The following is a 24,310-nucleotide window of genomic DNA, read 5'->3' as shown; positions in this document are numbered from 1 at the left end:
AACAGGAATCACTTCAGATAGGATGATGAACTCTTTTGATTTCTAAAATAATACATAGCTCTTTTTCACCCATTTGGATGGCACTGACAGAGAAAGAACTATCCTGTAATTCAAAGTTGTTTATTAAACATACCTGAAGCTGCCTTATACTGAGTCAGATCCTTAGAACATAAAAGAGCCCTGCTGGATCAGACCAGTGATCCATCTAGTCCAGCAAGCTGTTTCACATACTTCCCACCCCATTGCCCTGGAGGTACATGAACAGCATACAGATGGCAAAGCTTTTCCTAGTACTGGTATCCACAAGTTTCCTGCCTCTATGTATGGAGGTTGCCATAAGACACTATGGCAAGTAGCCAATGATGGATCTATCCTTTATCTGTTTAACCCCCTTTAAAATCATCAGTGTACACTGCCATCCTATGACAGTGGATGTCATAATTTAATGAGTCATTGTGTGAAAAGTGCTTTCTTTGTCCTGTACCTATTCCCCACTAGCTTCATTTGGTGCTGACAGCTTGTCACTCTCTCCATCTCCTGTGTCAGAATTCCCCAGGTGCTCACAGAATCAAAACAGCCCAAATGTCCCTTCCTCTATCATGACCCACTTAGCCATCTTTTTTTTTTGCAAGCTACAAAGTCCCAAACTATTCAAGGTGTTCTAATTATTGGTCCACCAAGCATATTACTACTCTAAGTAGACCTAGAGGATCTTAGTGGTTTCTAATCACCTACTACTGATCCTCTTAACTAGAGATGCTGATGACTGAACCTGGGATGTTTGCAACCAAAGCAAATACTCTACCACTGAGCCATAGTCCATCCTCATGGTATCTGATTCCACGAATCACATGCTTTCCTTGAATAACTAGAATCTTTCATACAAGGTGAGGCAGAGTCCAGATGCATGCACATCAAGCTTCTTTTCTCTCCCATGACTCTACCAGCAGATGCATCTCACAAAAAATCTTCTTACTGATCTGATTACTGATGATGCTACTCTCTTGTTAAAGGGTAGAATCTTCCCAAAAGTTCTGAAAGGAGGGTACATAATCCAAAAGACATTTAATTCCTGGCACATTCAATTAACTATGCTTATGTAGATCCCTTACCTTAGGCCAGACTGGAAAGTAACCATCTGCCTGTCAAGCAGTCAGAGCAAAAACTGCAATGCCCACACAGCTGCAAGTAAGAATGGACAAAGTAGCTTAGCTCCTCCCTTGAGCTGTCCATAATAGGCACACAGAACTTTCTGTCTCACTGTCTGTTTCACTACCTTAGTATCCCTCTGAACTATTCCAGTCTGCCACTTAGAAGAGGACCAGAGCCAGCATTACACTGGAATAGCTAGCCATGAAACACAATTTTATCCCATGATCTGGACAAGGCACAGTGACTATAACTAAACCACAAACAATTAAGAAGATTGTGAAATAGACATTTTACAATAGGCACCAGAAACGTTTTCAGACTAGAGTGTCATCATTCTGAATCAACAGTCCTTTGATAGGCAAAACTCAGCAAGTGACATTTTTCTCATCACAGAGTTCCTGTCTGCTAGTGGCTACACCAGTTGGATTTTCAGCTTCTCGGTATACTGTTAAAGGGTCAGGGCTACTATTCTTGCTCTTATTGAACGCCCCAAAAATACCAGGGTTGGGGGAATGGAGCAGAAAAATGTATACCTTAATGGCATAATAACAGTTACAAAGTTCAAGTAATTGTAGTAATTGTACATGTTATTGTCCCTAGCTGGCCCAGACATAATTCCACGTGAAGGGATAGTGCTTGGTTTGATACAGAAAGATTTCTTATTTGTTGAGATTTGGTTCATGCACAACAAAATGCCATAACCTGTAATAAGAAAACATTTCTTGGGGAGGGGGCACACTGTGGTAGTAGTTTGCAGTGTCGTTGAGGTCACCTGGCTCTTACAGTCCAGTTTACTGATCTCCATGAGAACAGATAATAAAACCTCTCTCAAGCAAGCTTGTAATCAGAAGCCAGAAGATTTTAAAATGTCCATCCTACTTTACGGGTTAACAAGCTATTGCATGACTCTCAGAAGAGTGGTGTTTGGGTTCCATCAAGATCAACCTCTTTACATTTTAATTAGTCTTGCTGTGAGAACACCCTATTGATTTCAATTACATTTATTTCCAAGGGAGAGATTAACGCCACCAAGCAGGTAACCATGCACACTTTTAAAAGGCAGTGTTTAGATTAAACTAGCGATCCCAAACCTGTGGGCCGCGGACCACATGTGGTCCTTCAACTAATTGGAGGTGGGCCCCGAAGGACACCTTCTCCCCCCCCCCCCGGCCCTTTACTTCATCCCCCCCAGCCCTTTACAACACACTTCATTGTTGTGGCGTGTCTGTATCTTATTTTGGAGGGATGTTTAAACATTACCATAGCAATCAGAGAGCGTTAGGGCAGTGGTTGAGAGTACAGGAGTAAACTACCCCCCCCCACCGGGCCTCAGTAAAAGGCATTGAGTGGTCCCCAGCGTTGAGTGGTCCCCAGTGATAAGAAGGTTGGGGACCACTGGATTAAACCACTTAAAGCAACCCTGAATAATAAAAATGACACTAATCAGAGAATGGATCACTGTTGCCAATCACACTTTTTGAGGAAGGCCATAGTAGGCATATTATCCAAAGCAGATAAAAAGACAGAATGTCATAGAGAAGATCTGAGCCTCCAACTGTAGGCCAGGATGCATCAGTACCTCCAAAATATGGACCTTTCTTCATGGGGACTGTGACCCCTTGCAGTGAAAGCTGGCTCCTCAGGCACCATTATCAGCGATGATTACTTTTACCTGGCAACAAAAACTAAATACCCTAATCAACTTCTACCAACTATGACAGATTCAAGAAAAATGGTTTTTAGGATTCAGACTCTTTGCTATTGTGGAATACCCTTCCTCCTGGAGGCTCACCTGGCAAGGACCTAATGAGTTTTAGGAACTTTAAGCCTTGACCAGGCTAAGTCATAACCATAGAATCATACCGTTGGAAGGGATCCTATGGGTCATCTAGTCCAACCCCCTGCACTATGCAGGACACCCACAATCCTATCGCTCATCCACTGTAACCTGCCACCCCCTTGAGCCTTCACAGAATCAGCCTCTCAGTCAGATGGCTATCTAGCCTCTGTTTAAAAATTTCCAAAGATGGAGAACCCACCCCCTCCCAAGGAAGCCTGTTCCACTAAGAAACTGCTCTCTCAGGTTCTTCCAGATGTTTAGAAGAAATTTCTTTTGAATTAATTTCATCCCATTGGTTCTAGTCCATCCCTCTGGGGCAAGAGAGAATAACTCTGTTCCATCCTCTACGTGGCAGCCTTTTAAACACTTGATAGTTATCAGATCCCCTCTTAGTCATCTCCTTTTCAGGCTAAACAGACCAAGTTCCCCCAACCTTTCTTCATATATCTTGGTCTCCAAACCTCTCACCAACTTTTTAACCCTCCTCTGGATACGCTCCAGTTTGTCTACATCCCTTTTCAACTGTAGTGCCCAAACTGAAGACAGTACTCCAAGTGAGGCTGAACCAAAACAGAGTAGTAAGACAAAAGGGTTCTAGCCTATGTGGGATGATCTCTCATCAGTGGAAATCCAGGATCTGTTCCCTTTTTTTTGCTTTGTTTTTTGCTTTGTTTGTTTGTCAGCCAGTTTGGGTCCCTTTCAAGAGAAATAATATAAATTCCATAAAGAAACAAATGTCTAGACCTACCATCCAAGAACATAAACATAATGTACATTTTAGTTAAATTCTTGTTAAGGGATAAAGACTCAAACATCTCCCATATGGTAGCAAAATTCCTATTTCTACCAGAATAAGAGTATCAAGAATGTCTGAAGGACAGTAAAGTATAGGCAAATATAATTTTACGTGGATGTCTGTCCATATCAATAAGGGTAAATAATATGAACAAGTTGATTTTTCATTCCCGTGGCTAATACTATAGTTTTCCATCTCTCTCTCTCTCTCTCTCTGTATGTGTGTGTGTATGTATGTGTGTGTGTGTGTGTGTGTGTATATATATATATATATATATATACACATACATACATACATACATACATACATACATACATACATACATACATACATACATATATATATATATATATATATATATATATACACACACACACACACACACACACACTAATACTTTTTGTAAGTAATATTTTGGTATCCTATCCTAATTACTATTAATGGTTATTAATTTCATGGCTTTTAGTTTTTGTATGTTATATATATGGGTAAAACTGACTGACTTCATCTACTACTATGTTATACTAAAATATATAATGTATATATAAAAATCCCTAGATCTAATGGCACAATACATCTCAATGTGCCTTTAATATTAACCTACTATCAATTTCTGTAGTCATCTTTAAACCGCCTGCGGCGCCGTAGGTGCCACGGACTAAATAAAGCAGTAAGGGCTGGTGGGGAGCAGTTAGGGCGGGCTCTGTCTGGGATAAAAACTCGGAGGAGCGAATCAGGAGCCGCAAAGCGGCTCCTGATTCGCTCCTCCGAGTGTCAATCCTGGACCAAGGAGGCAATGGGGAGGCGTGCTTCTCGCGCCTCCCCATTGCCTCCTTGGCCGCCGTTGCCTCCGCCTCGATGCGGGGAAAGGAGCAGGGCCTGCTCCTTTCCACCCGCACACCCGCCCAACTCTGCCTTCTCCTGGCCGCTGGAGCCGCCGCGCCGCATCACAGATGCGGCGAGGCCACTTCAGCAGCCGGGAGAAGGCTGCCGCTAACTCACTGTCGCTCCTGGGGCCTGCCACCTTCTCCTCGCCGTTGCCGCCGGGGCCCGCTGCCTTGGCCGCCACTCCCGTGACGCGCCATGTGGCCAGCCGCCTCAGGCCCGCCCGCAACCAGCGTCCCCACAGCTCCCGGCCCACGAGGACCCGACATCCCCGGAGACAGGTAGGCCACTTCCCCCAATCCAGCCCCGGCCCTGCTTCAGCCTTCTGTCATCCACTGGGAGGAGGAGAATTAAGGCTTCTGCGGCCCCACAGACCCAGTCCAGGCCTACGCAGAAGCCTTTGGGAGTCGGGCCCGGGTCCTATGGCATCTAGCGCCCATTTTATTGTCAATTAAAATGGGCTTTAAATCTAGTATCAGATAATACAATAAGGCATGCTAAAACATAATATATCTGTGTGGACTAAAAATAAAAATAAATATTGCTTAGTACTCCCCCCCTCCCTCAAAAAAAAAACAGCCAAGTAATCTGAACTCAAGAGTAACACCACTGCCCCCACAATTTAAAGAAAAGGCAGCAATGCTTACAAATACGAACTTGTTGATGTATCATGACGGCTTCATATTTAGTTCATTAGCACCAACAGAGATACAGCAGAGGTGGAAGGAAATCAGGAAGCTCATACTTTGCTGGTTATTATAGGAAAGACTGCTTAAATCTCAAAAGATTGACTAATAAGATTAATTTTGCTGAGTAGATTGGGAAAATCCAGTAAAAAGATTTTTAGGGGATGCATAGCAACTGCTGAACTCATCAACACGTCAGATTCAGTAAAAGAAACCATTCATTGGAAAACACAATCACCACAGGTGGAAGAAAGAAATCAATAGCAGTTTAATTTTATGTGCATCTGATTTTTCAATTAGGATACTGTGAAAAGAAAATTATCTCTTTACACCATATTTAAGGAAACGTTAAGCAAAGATTCTTTTTAAGGGATACGCCACGCCCATGAGATGTATTGCTTTAACAAACAAGTACTTTTAAGATTCATCCAAAACCCAGTTCAAATGAATGGAACCCACTCTATTCAGAGAGACAACCAGACCCTGTTAACTGACCATAGTGTAATGCTTATGTTATTGTTGTTGTTAGTTGCGAAGTCATGTCCAACCCATCGTGACCCAATGGACAATGATTCTCCAGGCCTTCCTGTCCTCTACCATTCCCCGGAGTCCATTTAAGCTTGCACCGACTGCTTCAGTGATTCCATCCAGCCACCTCATTCTCTGTCGTCCCCTTCTTCTTTTGCCCTCAATCGCTCCCAGCATTAGGCTCTTCTCCAGGGAGTCCATCTTCTCATGAGGTGGCCAAAGTATTTGAGTTTCATCTTCAGGATCTGGCTTTCTAAAGAGCAGTTAGGGCTGATCTCCTGTAGAACTACCAGTTTGTTCGCATTGCAGTCCAAGGGACTCGCAAGAGTCTTCTCCAGCACCAGAGTTCAAAAGCCTCAATACATACCATCTGATACATGTTTAACAAATTACACACACACATATATATATATAAACTCCCACCCATTCAGGAAACCCTTCCAGGGCTGTCAAGAAACCCTGGTTGAAAAAGCCTGCTATACACAGATGAAAAACTGCCCAGGGTAATATACTACCCAAATGGGAATGCATTATTCCTTGTGTGGTGATAACTTCTCTCAAGTCCATGTTAATCATTAAAGTAAATCATTGTGCCAAAATGAGTTTTCTGACATAACTGTGACTTAGAGTTTATTCAAAGTTTATTCACAATTTGTTAACATTAATTTGATGGAACATTTGCACGTCTTGCTTTTGCAAGCTTATCTCCAGGGGAGCTTGGACAAAGCCTGTTTTCTCCAGGCAATAGAGTCACCACCCCTGCCTTAAATCCCTCCCACACATACTTCGCAAAATAACTAATAAGCATTTTTGCTCTCCTGATACAACCAAAAGGAACTGCAGAGAAGAAGAGTATTCAAATCAGCACCACAAAACATTAATTGGCTGGTAGGAGACCAGTTCTGGCAAGCAAGGCATGACACATAGTATGGCTTAAAATATGGCCACAGCTTTATTCAAACAGCTTCCACGACGGAGGGTTGGCACAACATGATGTAGAGCCTCACCTATGCAGCCCACTGGCTGCTACCCACATTCAAGGCCCCTCGGAGAGCATCACTAATCCCCACTGGGAACACAGATCCCCATGCTCTTGGACATTTCTAATCTGGGAGACGGCCCCATATGGGAGAGGTCAAAGGGTGCAAACCTCCTTGGGCTGCCTGATTACCATAAGCAAGCATGCCTCCACACCAGGTGGGACCCTGCTCAAACCACCCTCTTCTTAAGAAGGCCCCACTCCCATGGGAGTCTGATTGCACACCAGCTCCCATAAACAGGTTCGTATCACGTTATAAAATCCGCTGTAATGAAACAACATTCATAACAAAACAATAATAACACGGAGGGTGGGAGGGATCCGCTGCTCCGGCGTGCTGGAGAAGAGGCAGGGGCCCAGCACATGGTGCTACATATAGAAGCGCCACCAGGCCCGCCCTTCACATGCTGAGTGCACCGCCTACCACAGCGATGCAGCAGGTGAACGCCCATGCCGCATCCTCCTCACCCACCCTTCATCCCACTAAAAGGCAGCTTTGGTGAGTCTCTACTGGTCACTACTGCTGTTTCTTCTGCAATGGGGTTATTTCTGCAGCTGTGAAAAACACCACAGTAGTTTCCCTAATGTTCTAAAGAAACTTTTCCCAAAAAAATGGTCTCTTAAGGAGAAGATCTGAATGTTTCCCTTGATACCCACACAGTTTGAAAATATTCCCCATAACCTGGGAGGAAATTTGCAGTTATCCAATGCGGAAGCTTTGGATTTGAGTCAGCTTCCTCCATCATTCTTCCTCCATCATTCTTCAAAAAGAGCCCTCACATACTTTTCTGATTTACAGTATAATCCTAACCAAAGTTATACTTAAGTCCAATATCATCATCTTTACTTTTATATCCCACCCTTCCCATGCTTAGGGCAGGTAACAATGATAAATAATAAAATCTTAAAACAGTATAAATACAGTAAAAACATTCTACTATATATAGCCCCCAACTAACTTCAGGTTTTGATTGGAGCGTCCAATCTTTCCAGTCTGGTCTCAGTTCATGGCAGTGAGGCCAGCATTTCCTGGATACCCTGATCCCAGATGTTTTAGGGCTTTGAAGGTTAATACAAAAAACCTTGAACTTGATTTTGTCTCCAAAAAGGAGCCAGTGTAGCTGGACAAGCACTGGTGTCATGTGTGCCCTCCACTGGGTCCCTCTGAGGACCCATGCTGCTGCAATCTGAACCACTTGGGAGTTTTCAGAGCAGTTTCAAGAGAAGCTCTGAGTAGAGTAAGTTGCAGAAATCTAACCTAGAGGAGACTAGATCCAGTACAGAGAGGTAGGATGCAAGCTCTCAGGGATGGGACAAATGGGGAAAATGCCAGGCAAGTGACATTCATGATCTGGGCTCTATTGAGAGGGAGGTGTCCAGAATCATGCCTAGGCTCTTCATGGAAAGCACCAGTGTAAATTGGGCCCCACCAAGAGCTGGGAGTTGTGCCAGCTACCTCTCTGCATGCTGACCCATCCAGAGGACCTCCATCTTGGCTGGATTCAACTTCAGCTGACTCTGTTTGAGCCAGTCCACCACAGATTCCAGGCTTCTTGCCAGATTGTCTGAGGGTGTTGATGGATGGTCATTCATTAACAGAAATAGCTGGTTGTCATCCACATAACAGCCCAGCACAAACCTCTGGATCAGCTGGCCAAGGGGGTACATGCAGATATTAAATAACATCAGGGAAAGCATTACTTCCTGATGGACCCCATAAGTGACCGCCTGAAGCTAGCATGTCCTCCTCCCTAATGCTGCCATCTGTCCCTGACCTTGGAGAAAAGACTGCCACATAAGGGCCATGCCTCAGATTCCCATGTTGGCTAGGTGGTGTGGGTCAAAAGCTCGTAGTTGACCTTGTTGCCACTGTCGGAACTAGCAAGAAAAGCAGCACTGACCCACCCAAGTGGGTTTAGAAGTGTGCTTACGATTGTACTGCTAAAAATATTTTCTAAAAGTTATTAACAGCAGCCTTATCTGCAGACATTAAGCAGATGATGAAACCAAAACTGGAGGTTTAAAGACTTGCAGCATTTATTCCAGCATAAGATTTCCTGTGTCAGAGTCATAATAAAAGCATTTTATGCTGAAATAAATAACATTAGTCTCTAAGGTAAGGAGGCAACTATTGTACGGTTTCAATTCTACAGAATAAACATAGACCCAACTGGAATTAGCTGATGATGGTTTCAGGGCATGGCGATAAGAAATATCACACCCTAATGTCTACAGATCAAGCATCTGTTTAAGAGTATAGAAACAAAAGGTAGTGGTGGGGAAAAGGGGGAGGCAGGAATCCCACGTGTGGCTAGGAACCAAGAGCACAAGTTTTTACTGTCCTCTGCTCTTGTGCTCTTAAGAAGTTTCAATTTCAGGCACATTAACTTTGTAATAAAGTAGCAAAGGGTTGGCTGAAAAAACCCTATTGTTTTCAACACCACTGATCAATCTAGCACTAAGAAACAAATTTTTGTGTGGCAAAAACTAAAATGTGAGGGTTGGAACATCACCATCCTAGTACAAATCAATATTTCTTCTTCTACTGAGGTTTTAAAAAGATTGCAAACTGAATTGATATGGCAGAGTTCACAAAATCAATACAAGAAACACATTAGAAACACTGGAATTTCCAGCACAGGGAAACAGGCCCAGATTTAAGATAAAATAAGTGCTAGAATTTGTAATTAAATTATCCAATTAAATTATCCAACTAACAAGCGCATCTGCTTTCTGGTGTGTAAGGCTTACACTGCAATCACAAGCTAAACTTTCCAGTTACCTGGGTCAATCCAAAAGCGATCAGTGTACATCTTGCCATTACTATACTCGTTTCTCTGTTCCCTGCCCAGATACCCTATCTGTTTAAGAGGTAATGATGCATTCACTTACATCATTAGATTATGAATCTTTAAGCAGCCCTTGCTGACAACACCCCCCCCTAATGGCTGAGGAAATTTTGTTTCATTATAGCTGAAGAAGTGTGCTTGCACACCAAAAAGTGGGACAATGCAAATGCAGAAGAGCAACATGTTTAAAATCAGGAAAAAAGAAGGCTGTAGATATGGGTTCAAACTGCCCAGATTTCAGCAAGATTTGCAGTGGGGGAAAAAGTAAGCGCAGAATCAGCCTTGTGACACTGCTGCCAACATACACCATAACCGCTAACTCCTCCCTAGCGCTATTAAACTTTTTCGACAGTGTGTGATGTCCACAACCTTTGTACCAAGTAAGCAAGTCACCATGCAGTCAAAAAGTCTGTTACAAACCCTACCCTCTATATACCCTCTATTATTTCTAATGATCAAAGCACCGTATTTCCGTCTTCTAAGCTTTCCTTCTTTCCATTTTCTAAGCTATTTATTTATTTGATTTCTGAGCTGCCCCTCTTCATAGCAATCTTGGGGCAGTTTACAACTAATACCCATACAATAGATCAGATTTTCTGAAACAGGGTTTTGTGAAACCCTAGGGTTTCTTGATGGTCCAGGAAAGGTTTCCTGAATAGGTGGCAGCTAATTAATATTTTGAATATACATATATTTAATTTGTTAAACATTAATCAGGTGACATGACCACATATGGTCATGTCAACCTATTCCCCCCTCCCAAAATGGCCAATGATAGGCCTGGAGGCTATGCTTCCCTACCATATTCTGCACCATTGCACTACTTTTAGGGGTTCTCAAAGTCTGAAGAACGTTTTAGACATTTTCAACAGTAAAAAAATCACAGTTGGAAGACCCATTGCTGGCCCAGGTTTAATGGAGGGAGACTGGTGAGGACAGGGGTCCTGGCAAGAGCCTGGGAGGCGGGGGGGGGGGTGTTGAGATGGTGGCTAGTTCTGCTAACCCCCTGAAAAAGCTTGGACTTTTCCAAAGAGTTCTCCAAAGCTCAGAAAGACCAGGGTGTAAACTGCACAGAGCTTTTATTCTAACCCCAGGTCGATTCAGTTCCTGCCCTCTACACAGAATGCAATTTCTGTTTGGATTTGGGGCGATTTAAATTTTCTTTCTGCAGCAAGAAGGATTGATCCGGAGTGACCCTATCTTTATTGTGCGATATCTTTGAGTGCTTTTAATGCTCAATATTTTTTAAAATCGCATTGTTTTGAATCTGGGCTCTCCTCCGTGGTAGAGAACCCATGATTGGCCACAGGTGGTCATGTGATAAACTTGCCTTAAAGGAAAAGCCCCTAACTTCTCTCTTCTGTCCCTCTTGGATTTTTTTCCTGCCTTTATTTGATTCTCTCCCCCCCCTTTTAAGAAAAGACAGGATTTTTTCCTCCCTCCTCTAACTTCTTCGATCCTCCCCCACCTTCAAGAAAACAAAGTAAGAGTCTCTATTTGCCTCCCTAACCACATGCAGAAGACTTTCCTGTTTCAATGGGGGGGGAGAGGAAGACTCGAGTTCAAAGCAATCTGAATTCAACAGGATTGACAATGGAATAAAGAAAGTAAGTGCAGACTTTGCCCAGGTCCTTTATGAGCTCTCTAACATCCCTCCACTGTCTCCAGTCCTTCCAATTACAAGATCCTCTTCTGAGAGCCAGCTTGGTGAAGTGGTTAGGAGTGTGGACTTCTAATCTGGCAAGCCAGGTGTGAATCTGAGCTTCCCCACATGCAACCAGCTGGGTGACCTTGGACTCACTACAGCACTGAGAAAACTGCTCTGACCGAGCAGGAATATTAGGGCTCTCTCAGCCTCACCCACCTCTCAGGGCGTCTGTTGTGGGGAGAGGAAAGGGAAGGCGATTGTAGACCGCTTTGAAACTCCTTCAGGTAGAGAAAAGCAGCATATAAGAACCAACTCTTCTTCTTCTTTGAAAGTGCCCTAGGAAGGAGAGAAGAGGCAAGCACACAGCAGGCACTGCTGCAGGCAACCTAGTTATGAGATGGCCTTCCAAGGAGCAGTTACACATTTCTTCCTGCTGCTAGATGGCATCTAAGAAGACCCACACAATGAAGTGCAACAAGACTCCTAACAACAAATGAGTTAAACATGTGGCCAAATTTTCAACTGGCTTTAACAACAGCTGGATATATATTAAGCTGTAGGCAATTATGCTTTGCTGTAGGCAAAAAATCAAGCAACCACATTAGTTAATTCTGGTCAAATGGCAATCTTAGGAACCACAGATGCCCTCCAAGAGCACCAGGCCTTAGAACACCTGAATGCCTGCATCAAGTGGCTGGAAGACACTCCTCTGCCTTCTGGGTATGGCAGGCACAGAACAAACAGCCATCGCATCCCAAGAGCAGGACACCTGCCCAATCTTATACCAGCCTTCCTTTCAAGCAGGCTCCTGTCTTGGTGCCTATGCCTGAGAAATATGGGCTCTCACCAGCAGCTCAGGAAGAAGTGGCTAACCAGTCACCCCTTCCCCGTATTTGTCTCACAGGTTTCCCAGCCGGACTTTCTGTGCATCAACACTACATTGTCTTCGTTCTTAAGGTGAAGCGTTGCTGTTCTTCACCTTTAAAAAATCCCCTGTGCAAACCCCGAAGATATAGGTTCTGCAACTGTGGTATGCTGCCCGTTGAACAAAATTGAAACCTTCCAGGCCACAAAATTACACAGCCAACTATAAATACGCTCCTCGCTCGTTGCTGATAAACAAAAATGCATAAGGCCGGGGGTTTCTCGCGTTTAGTCATTTCGGGCCTCGGCCGTGTTGCAAGGGGAAAACCCACTTGGTTTCGGGGGGGGGGGGCGCGCTGGGCCAAGCCCGCAGCATCTGCATCGAGAGCCTTTCACATTCCGCCTGCCTCAAGCCAAAAGTTGCAACGTGCGAATGCTGAAGGTTTTTCAAAAGGGGGAAATCAAGGAAACCGTAGATACAGATTGTTTAAACTAAAAAAGAAAAAAGGTTGAAGACTCTATTGAGGACTCCAAGCCTCCTATTCTCGAGCTCTCCCGAGCAGCCTGAAACCTGCAGCAGTTCATTAGTTTACAAAAAACGTTCCGCTTTTCATTCACCAAATCAGGCAGCCAAGCGAATTCACACACAACAGCGACTGAGGGAGCATTAAAAAAAAAAAAAAACCAAAACTGGGGAAAGCCTACAAGGCTCGCCTGCTATCTGCAGTCTCGGCTCTGCCGGCTGCGCTCCTCATTAATACCATTTAGCGACAAGAAAAGGAATGGGGGGGGGGAGGAGGAGGTCTCTCTTCGGCGTCCCCCCCCCCTCCCGAGTTTCCTGGGGACGGGGCTGCAACTGAAGCGTGCCTGCAGATTGCTCAGGCGGAAGGAACGGAAGCAAAGGTAGGCAAAACAACAATTCTGGGTCTGGGGTCGTCTAAGGAGATAAACCTCCCTGCTACAGAAGTCCGTCGGGCAATACTGATTCAACAGGCACGAAAGCGGGCTGCGATCCTGAATGTATTTAGGACGACTTAAGTCGGAAGAAACCTGCTCGGAGGATCGGGCTGCACAAAGGAATGGAGAAGCTGCTCTTGGTTTTGTTTTGACTGAGCAGCCGTCGCGTGTCGAGGTCTCCCGCCGCAATATTAAGAAATGAAAAGAGCTTTTACCTACAAAGGGATTCCCCCCCCCCCCGGTCTCTCCTACCAGAGCAGACGCGGCACAATCAATCTTCTCCTTTTGTGCAAATCGCGCTGTTGCTCGAGACCAACTGCTTGTTAGCGCAGACCAAAGAGACCGTTCGCAACGCGCCAACCTTGCAATTATCTCCTCCTTCCAACAAGACGAACGCTGACAGCCTGATTTGGAATCAATCGACTGCCGTTGCTGTGGCGACCGCGGCGGCTCCGAGATCTCGCAACGCCCCCAAAACTCCTCCCACTCCCTTTCAACTTCGGGGAAGTTATGAGCACGCATCCCATCCGTTTAGTTGTCTGACTAAAAAGTCCATGTCAGTGCAAGCGCCATTCAGCCTTTTCGAGCAGCGCTACAGCGCCGCTTTTGGAAGATTGGGAAAGAGGAAGCCGCGACTGGAGAAGGGCAGGTCCGGCCCCTCCGCAGGCTGTTACACGAGTTTCTACAGGAATTCAACGGCGTGGATCTTGAGCACCGAGAGGACAGCTTTCAGCTCAAGTTTTAGATCTATCTCTCCATCTCCCTGGAAAAGGGGGAAAAGGACAACCTCCAAAAACCACATAAGTAAAGCTGGCATGGTGAATGTTTCCCAATCTAGCTAGAGCCAATGTGGTGTAGTGGTTAAGAGCAGCAGACTCTAACCTGGAGAACCAGGATTGATTCTTCAGTCTTCCACATGCAGCCAACTAGGTGACCTTGGGCCAGTCACACTTCTCTTAGAGCTCTCTCAGCCTCACCTACCTCCTAAGGTGCCTGTTGTGGAGAGTGGGAGGAAGGCAATTGTAAACTGCTTAGAGACTCCTTTGGATAGTCAAAAGTGGGGTACAAAAAACAGCTCTTCGATTACTCTGAAGCCAGCCTTATGGATTTCATTGAGGCTGTTTGATTGCAAACTTTGTAGGCTTCAGTAGAGATTACTGTGTGGTTTCTATGTGGAGGAGGGGGATGATCTGACTGTTTTTCCCAGATAAGAAAACCTATACTTCAGCCACATTCAGTACTAAGCTAAGAGGCTTTTGATCCAGTCAAGAACTAAAGTACCTCTATCCTGTGTACTAAGAAAAGAAGTGAGCATGAGAAGAAACATAACAGTAGTACATGAAACAATGAGGACTAAGATATTATTGCATTTGCAATCAATCAGTCATTGCAGTTGTCATGTGTTTGCTGAAGGCAGGATGAGACATATCAAATAACTGTATGCTGACATTCAGCCTTCTTGCAAAGGGCAAGGGGACCCCACTCCACCCAAGCATCATCTTTATAGTGAATGTTTTTTTTTAAATTCCCATACATGATTCTCCCTTCCATATTCTGCCTCACTGGGGCTGGCTTTGCTCCCCCCCCCCCACCAACAACAACAACAACTTCTGCACCAGAGCAACTCACTGGGGCTGGCTCTGCTACCCCACCCCACCCCACCCCAGCAACTTCTACACCAGAGCAACTCACTGGGCCTGGCTCTGCTTCTCCCACCCCACACTCTAATGTAGTAGTAGTAAAGGTTGGGGGAGGGAGTGAAAGAAGGGTGAAGGGTATGGATCCTTACGCCATTTCCAGGGTGTGTGGCATGGAAGCATGGCCATCTGTCACCACTTCCAGGGGTCCTCAAAGCCTGAAAATTTATTTCAAGGGCTCCTCCATAGTCAAAAGGTTGAAAATGACTGGTCTAGACAGTGCCTTGATGGCCCTTAGCACTACCTGGCGTTTTCCTGGCCTCTTCATTTCAAGGGTGTCTGTCCTTGTATTTAAATACCAAACAGTATTCATTGCTTCAGACTGGTTCTTTATAGCTGTTTCAAACTTCTGCTTTAGAGGGTTTTGCATTGTTTTATAGGTGTCATGGTTTCTGGTATCAGCTTAGATATATGAGAAGTTTCTGTTGACAGTCCACAGAATGGGATTTTCCATCTCCCTGCTGCATCCCTGAAGTCTCTCAGTTCGAATGCTGTTGTTCCTTTTGAGGAGAAGTTTGTGCGCAGATATCCTTTGTCAACATTGCCTGCTCCTCCTTATTATATTGCTCTGCAATTGCATTACTGTGCTGAAAATTGCATGTCATGCTCCCCAAAAGAGACCAGCAAGATCTACACCCATGCAGAAAACAGGAGAGAAAACTCTCCAGCCAAGTGACATGCTGGATCCCTCAGATGACATCATTGTGCATCCGCAGCAGTACTCAACTGCTGGCTTTTCTCTCCCTGCTATTGAATCAATGTCCATCTGCAGGACAACAGTGCGCTCAAGAACATTATTAATCTCCTCACCCCTCCATTTCTTCCTCCTTCTCATTAGTATTGATTAACAGCTACCATCTCTAGTCCATTTCCCATCCTTTAATCCCAGGGTTGTCAAGAGATCATTTGCACTTTTTGCCATATTCAGGTGATGCAACCAAGTCTTTGTTTGTTTTTCAGGAAAAACATCAAGGATCCACCCAGAACCATCACAGGTATTACTTCTGTCCTGGGAAATCTCTAGGACCTTGCCCAGTGTGTTTTCTCCACACCAGACAAGAACATCACCTGCCTTCTAGGTTTCTTTATTATACACATACAGTCGCATCAAATACATTGTTTTAGGGGCTGCAGCACCCAACCTTAGCCCTGGAAAGGAATGTGATTACAGAGAAATATAAAGAGAGACGGGACCCCCCCCTGTTGGCAGTCCTTCATATTGGCAGCTGTTGGCAGTCCTTCATATAGTGGGTATACACATGAACCCATGTGAAAATGAGGTCACTGTGCAAGGGCTAGATCATCACAAAAATATATTTCTACACTGGACCACAATCTAACCTTTGGTTCTTTTGTCCTTTGGTACATATTTTGGCAGCAGGCAACTGGCCAATTAGCATTGGTACTAAAAGCCTTGACTCATTTTACAAGAAAAAGTGTATCTTGGATACAATAGTACTTTTGTTTGCAGATGAGTGTCACAAGTGAATCACCAGAAATGAAATTATTTTGACTAATATATAAATATCAGCAAAAGGAATTTCAAACACAGACTCCTTTATTACACCTTTTTCTTGACGCATCTTCTCTGGCTCATTCCGTGACTTACCAGCAATCATTTTTTTTAAATTTGTCCACATTTTTTTTTAAACACCAGATGCTGTGGCACTATCTGTTCCCTCTTAATAAAACAGTAAGGGGTGTTGGGGTGGGCTGTGTCCGTGATCAAAACTCCTGGATTGGCCCCTTGGCCCCAGACTGACAAGCGGAGGGGCCAATCGGAAGGCGCGAAGCGCCTTCCAATTGGGCCCTCACCAGGACAGACCAGAGTTCCAGGGCAATCAGGAGACATGGCTGCCAGTCTGCTCCTGACCACCGCAAGGAGAGGAGGTCAGTAGGGCTGCCAAGGGGAATGAGAACAGAGGCTTAGACAGGCTGCGCCAGCCCTTTTCGCCCCAAGGCTGCCCTGCCATGTCCAACAGAGCTAGCAGGAGGTTGGTGAGTGTGCTCCCCCCCCCTCCCTTCAGGCCTGCTGGGAAGGAGTCTCTGACAGGCCCTGACTGAAGGGAGGGAGGCGTTTCCAAGAGCAACGCAGGGGAGACTGAGGGCCTTCCTTTTGAGGGGGGGACTTTCCCCTTCTGCCAAACAGTTGGCTGATAGGGAGGCCACAGAAAAGCCCCTTCTCACTTAAAATACGGCTCTGGCCAGGGGTTAGACACAGCCAAGCCATATTTCTTTCTTCTTTGCAACTCTCTGCGGATTTGAGGACTACTGCACAGCATTATTCTACAGATGAAACTGGATGCTGTTGCAGAGGTTCTTTTGTCTCCTGTTTTATCTGCACAACAACCCTGTGCAGTAGGCCTCAAGTCTTTCAATTCAACAAGAACCTGTGTGGGAGGCCTTAAATGTTTCTTCTCTACCACAACCCTGTCCAAAGTAGCCCTTTCTGCCTGGGGAGCTGATCTTTATACTCTGCAGGTGAGCTGTAATTCCAGGAGCTCTCCAGGCCCCACCTGGAGGTTGGCCACCCCTGGGTGGGAAATATTCCTGGAGGTTTGGAGCTGGGACTTCAAAATCATACAATGCCTCAGAGTCCAGCCTTCAATGAGCCATTTTTGCCTGCAGTTGGGAGAGAGTGGTGCAGGAGTGTTCCTCCTGGCCTATGGGCTATGACCAGCCCCTACCAGCAACTGGGGCACATACAGGCAGACCAGCATCAGTCCTGTGAAACTGAAATAACTTTTTTCAACCTTGGCCAGGCAAATAAAGAAAACAGTATAAAAAACCTTACTAAGCTCAAGACTGCTGTGCACAGTCTTCCTCTTAGGGTTGCCAGTTTCCATGCGAGGCTCTCTACCCCACCACCCTCATGGGGGGTCTGCTATGGGGAGAGGAGGGGAAGACAATTGGAAAATGCTTTGAGACACCTGAGGTCTGCTGGGTCACTGCAGACCATTCCCAGTTCTCTCAGACCTCTCACAGCCACACATCCCTCACAGGTTGACTATTGTGGGGAGACCAAGGGGAAAGGTGTTTGAAAACCACTTTGAGACTCCTTTGGATAGTAAACAGGGTACAAAAATCCATTCTTCTTCTAAGGAGCAACCATGAAAGAAGCATGTGGGCACATAACATTTTATCAACAGTGAAAAAAGGAGAAGAAGGAACAGGGTGGACACCTGTGTACTGTGACTACCCCATGTGTATTAGGGCAGAGGGGCATTTCGGTGCCTGTGGCCTAATTCACACAAGAAGGGAAATGACGCAGAACTGGGAGGAATTGGTTGTCATGTAATCTTCCCCTAAGAAGAGTCTGGTTTCCCCTTCACATATCTAAAGACATGCTTCTGGAAAGCTCATCTGTAACCACTACGCCACAATTCCCAAATGTCAGTCCTCTCCTATACCCAATGAACATTCCACACCACAGGTTCTTGACACCCATATCTCCACACCCATGCCCTCATTTGCCACCACTCCACCACAACCTCCCACACAACACACACATTCAACACATGCCCTTACAGACTGGACAACTCCTCCCCTTCTCTTCCCACTGCCAAGCTCTACCACCCGTTGTATTCTTGGATACAACGGGCTTTGCCCCGAGTTTGGATATAAAATGCCTCCTCTTCTTCATGGTATAGATTTGAAAACCATCAAAGTTCTTCGCTTGAAGACATTAAAAGTCTCCCTACCCTGTTTTTTATTTCTTGCAGTGGAAGTCATAAGGTTGCAGCAAGCTTGGAGAAAAAATGTGTGAAAAAAAGCAGATGAAGCTTTTGATGATATGAAGGTAAGTAACATCACCTAATAAATAACATCCCATTGAGCTTCTGTTAAAGAAATCAGGGTGAGGAAGAGTGGCATAGTACACAGTAATCAAGAAAAATGTTTTCTGTTGTTGTGAGTCCCTGTAGCAATGTCAAAGTTTCCTTTTAAAAAAATTAATTTCAGGACTCAAGGGGGAAGCTTGAGTCCCAAAACCCCTGAGAGGGGATTGCTGGCTTGTGTTGACTGACAGCCCGAGGAGCAGGTTGTCCATGCTTCCGGCTTCTCCGCTGCCTCATTGGGAAGGGAAAATTCATGACCAGATGCCAGGATAACACGGAAGGGGTCTCCTGTTAGGAAGCAGCCAACCCACGTGGTTTACTATTGCGCTTTTACAAGTGGAAGGCGGTGTGCATTATTCACCTCCATGCGGAGATCAGGGTTGAGCTTCAGGCAGTTTTGTTGGAGCCATTTTGTCACAGCTTCCAGGCATCTGGCCAAAGAATCAGGGGGAGTATTCTGCTGACCACTCAGAAGCCACAACATCTACTTTGCTCTATACTTTGGAAGAGTTGTGTATTCAGAGGTCTGGTCACTTGGACTGGTCACTCTCTCTCAGCCTAATACCCTTCACAACATGGAGGACAGGAAAATCATGTCTGCCTAAACTCCTTAGAGGAAATGCGGGATAACTTTCTTGGACACAGTGACACAGGCTGGAGTGATCTTCAAAGGTTCCTCAGTCAGCAGTCATTTGAAGCATTGTCCACTTCCAGTTGTTCTTCTTGCCTATGTTGCAATATTGGTATGTTGGCTTGACAAATGAATTGCCATATTCAATAACCCATGCAGAATTCAGCTTCCACTATCCTGATTCAAACACTATACATTGAATTATAATCAAAGCGGACAAGGGCATAAGAAACAAAATTGCAGTTGCTAAAAAAGTTTCTGGATTGTTCTCTATTTGGCTGTTAAGTATATAAAGCAGGAAACCCACCAGGATTCCTGGAGATCATTTCCCCTTGTATCACCTTTCTTACACTATTTCCTCTTTCTTCCAGGCAGACCCCATATCCTCTCTCCTTGTCCTCCTTCTCTCATTACCAACTAACCTTTCTGTTGCCTGCCTCTCCCAGTCTGCAGCTTCATTTATTGTCCACTGTTTCATTACGTTATTCCATGGGGGCCTAAAGCTACTTACACCATTCTCCTCTCATCCATTTTATCCTAAAGCTATAAGTGTAGGCTGAAAGAAAATAACTGGGCAGGGTTACCCAGAAAGCTTCCATGACAAAGTATGGATTTGAATTTGCATCTCTCAGATTCTGGTCTTATATTCTAATCACTGTACCTCATTTAAAGTTGCCAGCCTGAAAATATCTGTTCCTTTGAAGCATTGACTGATTTGGAAAGTGAACACTGTTGCATTATAACCCACTGAGGTCTCTCTCCTCTCAAACCTCACCTTCCCGAACCTCCACCCCCAAATCTCCAGAAATTCTCCCAATCCAGAGTTGGCAGTCTTAATCAAGCTAACCCTCAGTTTTTCTCCCTTGACTCCCCCATCACCATCTCCCTGGGATAAGCCTAGTCAAGTGGCAAAAGCTGTACTATAACAAGTTGCTCAAGTGAGTTGTATGGCAGCCTCTGCCAGTCCAGCCAAGTTGTGCCTAGGCTGCGGCTGTTCCTCTGTGAGTTGTGCGGCATCAAGTTGTAGATGCTGCTGTATCTTGGTGAGTAGCATGGATTGCATGGTAGCAAGTTGTCCACTGGTAGCTGCAGTGAGTCCTCTTCCCAGGTGAGGACTTAGAGGTTGCCTTTTGTTAACAAAAATGAAGGTTTGAAGACTGGTAGTATTGTAGATGCCTTGCAGTCCCCCACAATAGCCACCTTGAAGCCATTTCATTTCTTAAAGGTACAAGAGCTGCTTTTTTATTTTGGAAGATTAACCATCTACCTGTTGTTGTTATTATTGTTATTTAGATTTCAATTTTTTCTATAAACCTGGGACATTTCTTACCATGAAGATGTTATGTCTGTTTATGGATCCAGTCTCTGGATTTAGTATCCAAAGACAAGGCCATGTTGAAAATTAGGTAAACTGATGACACAAAAGGATTTTCAGGTGGAATCACATTTTGCCCTCCTCCACTATTCTCTTCCTTCCATGAAAATTTCCATATTCTCTCCTCTTTTCCTGCTTCTATCTCTCCCATATCTGCCCCTTGTCTTCAGCTTCCATTCCCCTGGCATAATCTTCTCAGGAATATGATGGCCTATTTGCACAATCTCAATGGGGAGTCTCAAGGACTTGTGGGGGGCACTTCATCCCCCCTGTATTCCTCTCTCCACACTATTTTCTTTATTTCTTCTCCCAAGCAACCCCCATACCCCCTACTTCCTCTGCTTCCTTCTCTTCTCCCTTCTGACCTACCCACCTTTTATCTGTCCCCCATCTCCAGTAACATTTATAATTTATTGGGCACAGTTCTCTCCCTGATATAATTTAACATCTATATGCACCCTGTTACGCAGTTGTCCAAGGTTATGGACTGATGACACCCAAGCTCTTCCTTTTCATTCCAACTTTTTATTAATAATTTGCCAGTTGAGAGCTGTCAAAGAGTGTCCAAGTGGCACACTTCCACTAGGCCTAAGGTTGATACTAGGGCAGTCTGAAGTTGTATGGACCTCCCTCTATCACCTTCTTCTCGGCTCTCCCTACTTGTTATTTATTTGGTGTCATCTCCAGGCTGGGGTAGCTGGTGGTGGGTGCAAAGTGGGTGAGGGATGGAGATGGGTTTTTTTAAAACTGTATTTTATTGTCATTTTATTGCAATCAATGATTATTGCAATTGATGATTTGATTGAATGTGTTTTATTGTACGAATCACCCCAAGCCCACAGTGGGAGGGGCAATATAGAAAGTAAATATTTTATTAATTTACTTCATTTATATACTACTGAGAAAATTTGGAAATTTCTGACTACACCACACTGGCTATTTGTGGGGTGGCTGCAGTTGAACAGGATCAAGCAGCCAGTCCTTAGTGAGTCAAACAAATTGCATGATAGCAACCTGTCCAGTGATTGCTGCCATAGACTTCTCCTTCAAAGACTAAAACAGCCCAGGAAAGGGTCCTGCCTTTTACAGACAGAAGTCAAGCTTAGAGGCTGGCAGTACTTTGGGGGCTTCCTAGCAATCTCTACTGAGGAAATTTGTTTCTTAAGGTTATAGGGGCTACTTTTATTATTTGAGGGGATGAACTCATCTTTGTTTTTTCTTATTTCAGATTTTTCTGCAGACATAGCATATTTTTCAGGTTTCTAGAAAGATCTGCATTGTCCGTTTATGGCTCCCAACTCCAGATTTAGCTGTTTAAAATTAGATATATTGATGATGATGTGGATAACCAAGCTGTAAATAGTTTAATTTGATCATTTAAATGTTTTTTCAAAGAAGGTAGAAAAAAGAATGTATCATCATCTTTAAAAGCACCTTAAATATGCTTTGCTCATACATAGAAGTCCTAAAATTCTACAGAGAGCTGGAATGATTTGTGCTAGGCCACTAAAAGGACACAGGCACCAAAGGATCAACTACAGGTGAAAGTATGAAGGGAAATCAAGTGAATGTAACTGGCATCGCCTATAAGCATGCAAACAGTGAAATATAGCAGTCAATTATTGCATATATATTTGTGAGGAATATCTAGTTCAACAGAAATATGTGCTGGACTGAAATGTTCTGAAACACCCTGTGTGATGAGACATAAGGGGAAGATTATGTTTTGTTACAAATGTTGATATTTGCTTGCTTTGTTTTGTTTTAATCCAAAATCTGATTTGTAGATTTTACAGATTAGGTATATTCCACTTGCTTTTGTCTTCTTTCACTCAGTGAAACTTGTTCCACTCCTTTTCTTGACTTTGACTGTACAGCTTCCCATTCATATGGTGTAGCCCATGCTTTCTGATTTTGGTCCATCTGACAATGGATATAGTATTTGACAGAGGAATGCTAAAACCAAAGAATTCAGCTGGGTGTCATCTCTATTGTTTTTAATCTTTCCTGTTAATTGTCAAAACATCCCCTCCTTAGGATAATATTGTGCTTCCTTCTCTTCCCTGAGAAGTGAACAGTTCAAAATAGACAATACAGGTCAAAGAGAACAGACTACCAGAGTCTTGGGATTGTGCTTGTGAAAATCTACTGAATTCACACTCAAAGGAGCGGCAGTTATGCTGGCACTGCTAGTCTCAAGGCAGGATGAATACAAATCCCACAGCCAGTAAACTCAGATATCCCTAGATCCCCTTTTTGATCCTTAATCCCAATACTTGGTCCCAGTAAGAGTTGAGCTGAGGCTCTTGCAATTTCTATTTTATAAAGTTATTGTTATGATCATGTTAAGTTATTGTTATGTTATTACTGTTATCACCTGTTACCATATGTTATCTGTATCGTTTCCTGTTTCCTGTAAAGTGCCCTGAACCCTCGGGGAGGGCGGTATATAAATATAATAAATAAACAAATAAATACCCAAGAAAAATTTCAGACTCTCTTCCCTAGCTGCTAACATCTGGCCAGTCTTGTACACTCTGTGTGGCTAGGCAGGCAAGCAGGCAGGCTTGAAGGATCCATGGAGTCAAGGCCACTTAATGATGCTGCTATAGCACTGAAGCACTATATCAGTTTAGCACTCCAGCACTATAGCTCTCAATTTAGAACATTTTTTAAAAACTTCAAGAAGTTCACATGGCAAAAAAGGACTGGGGTGGGGGGGAGCAGCACTGTTTGAAATGACGATAGGACTTCAAAGATAGCTCATTAATGGAAGGGAAGTCACTGTATAAAACCCCCATCCACGTATCACTTTTCTTGAAATTGGGCCAACAATGAATAACATCCAGCTTATAATGGTAATGTGAAAATCTTCTTTGTCTTAACCTTGTAGCTGGTCTCTGATTCCGTCTCTCTCTGACTTTGTCCTCTCATTTGCTTCACATGACTTTCCAAGGGGATACATGTCTCTCCTGTAAATGCAGCGCCTCCTATTCCCACAAACATAATGCTGGACAAGATAGCCATTTGTGATAGGGAAAGTACTCTTTAGGTTAAGCTTCTTTTCTTTTGACTGCAATCTGTAGGTTTACCTTTTGCAATATACTTATAGGGAGGTTTATTGACTGCACTCAGTAGCTTGCTTCTATGACTGAGCAAAACTCTATATATTAACCATATATCCCAATAAGCTTATCCCTTGTTATATGGTGTTTATTTTACTGCTTTTATTATTCACTGGAACACATAGAAAGAAGCAGAATAACAAGTTTAGTTAGTGTAATGGTAATTGAGAGTGGAGTCTGAAGAGTATGCACTTCTTACAGTTTAAAGTCTTTATGAGACTCATAATCATGTATTTGAACTGTTTTGGAGAGGAGAATACCCCAAACTGGCCTATTAATACACAAAAAATCCTATTGGAGTCCTGCCTAATGATGATACCACATACCCCTCTCCCTCAAAACCCACCTTTCATCCAGCTCATTTGGTTAGCAGTAACCCCCCTCCACCATTCCACACTCCCT

At 44.1% G+C, this 24,310-nt stretch overlaps 1 protein-coding gene and 1 long non-coding RNA gene across 12 annotated transcripts in view; one reads left to right on the top strand and one right to left on the bottom strand.

Moving 5' to 3' along the window:
* PRR5L (proline rich 5 like) overlaps positions 1 to 24,310 on the bottom strand; it is a 275,462-nt gene that overhangs the window by 63,351 nt on the left and 187,801 nt on the right. For 2 of the 11 annotated variants that reach the window (XM_077322180.1, XM_077322190.1), the window contains exon 1: positions 13,497 to 13,651. The exons of 2 other annotated variants lie outside the window; for them this stretch is intronic. Coding sequence is in view for 1 of the 9 variants with exons in the window: in XM_077322179.1 (XP_077178294.1) it covers positions 13,497 to 13,766 (270 nt within the window). In the remaining 8 variants the exon portion in view is untranslated. Of the gene's footprint in view, positions 1 to 2,731; positions 2,843 to 12,270; positions 12,291 to 13,496; positions 13,815 to 24,310 lie in introns of those variants that run through there. 7 more of the 11 variants (XM_077322181.1, XM_077322189.1, XM_077322179.1 and 4 more) reach the window with 6 other exon arrangements.
* Positions 12,990 to 23,258, top strand: LOC143830172 (uncharacterized). Its single transcript, XR_013228371.1, has 4 exons — positions 12,990 to 13,190; positions 15,902 to 15,936; positions 18,664 to 18,740; positions 22,012 to 23,258. It is a non-coding gene; the product is annotated as an uncharacterized LOC143830172 (long non-coding RNA).

Source organism: Paroedura picta, chromosome 2 (assembly GCF_049243985.1).
Source record: "Paroedura picta isolate Pp20150507F chromosome 2, Ppicta_v3.0, whole genome shotgun sequence".
Taxonomy (NCBI): Eukaryota; Metazoa; Chordata; class Lepidosauria; order Squamata; family Gekkonidae; genus Paroedura; species Paroedura picta.
The sequence above is the reverse complement of the archived record's forward strand: the minus strand, read 5'-3'. Positions and strand labels throughout refer to the sequence as shown.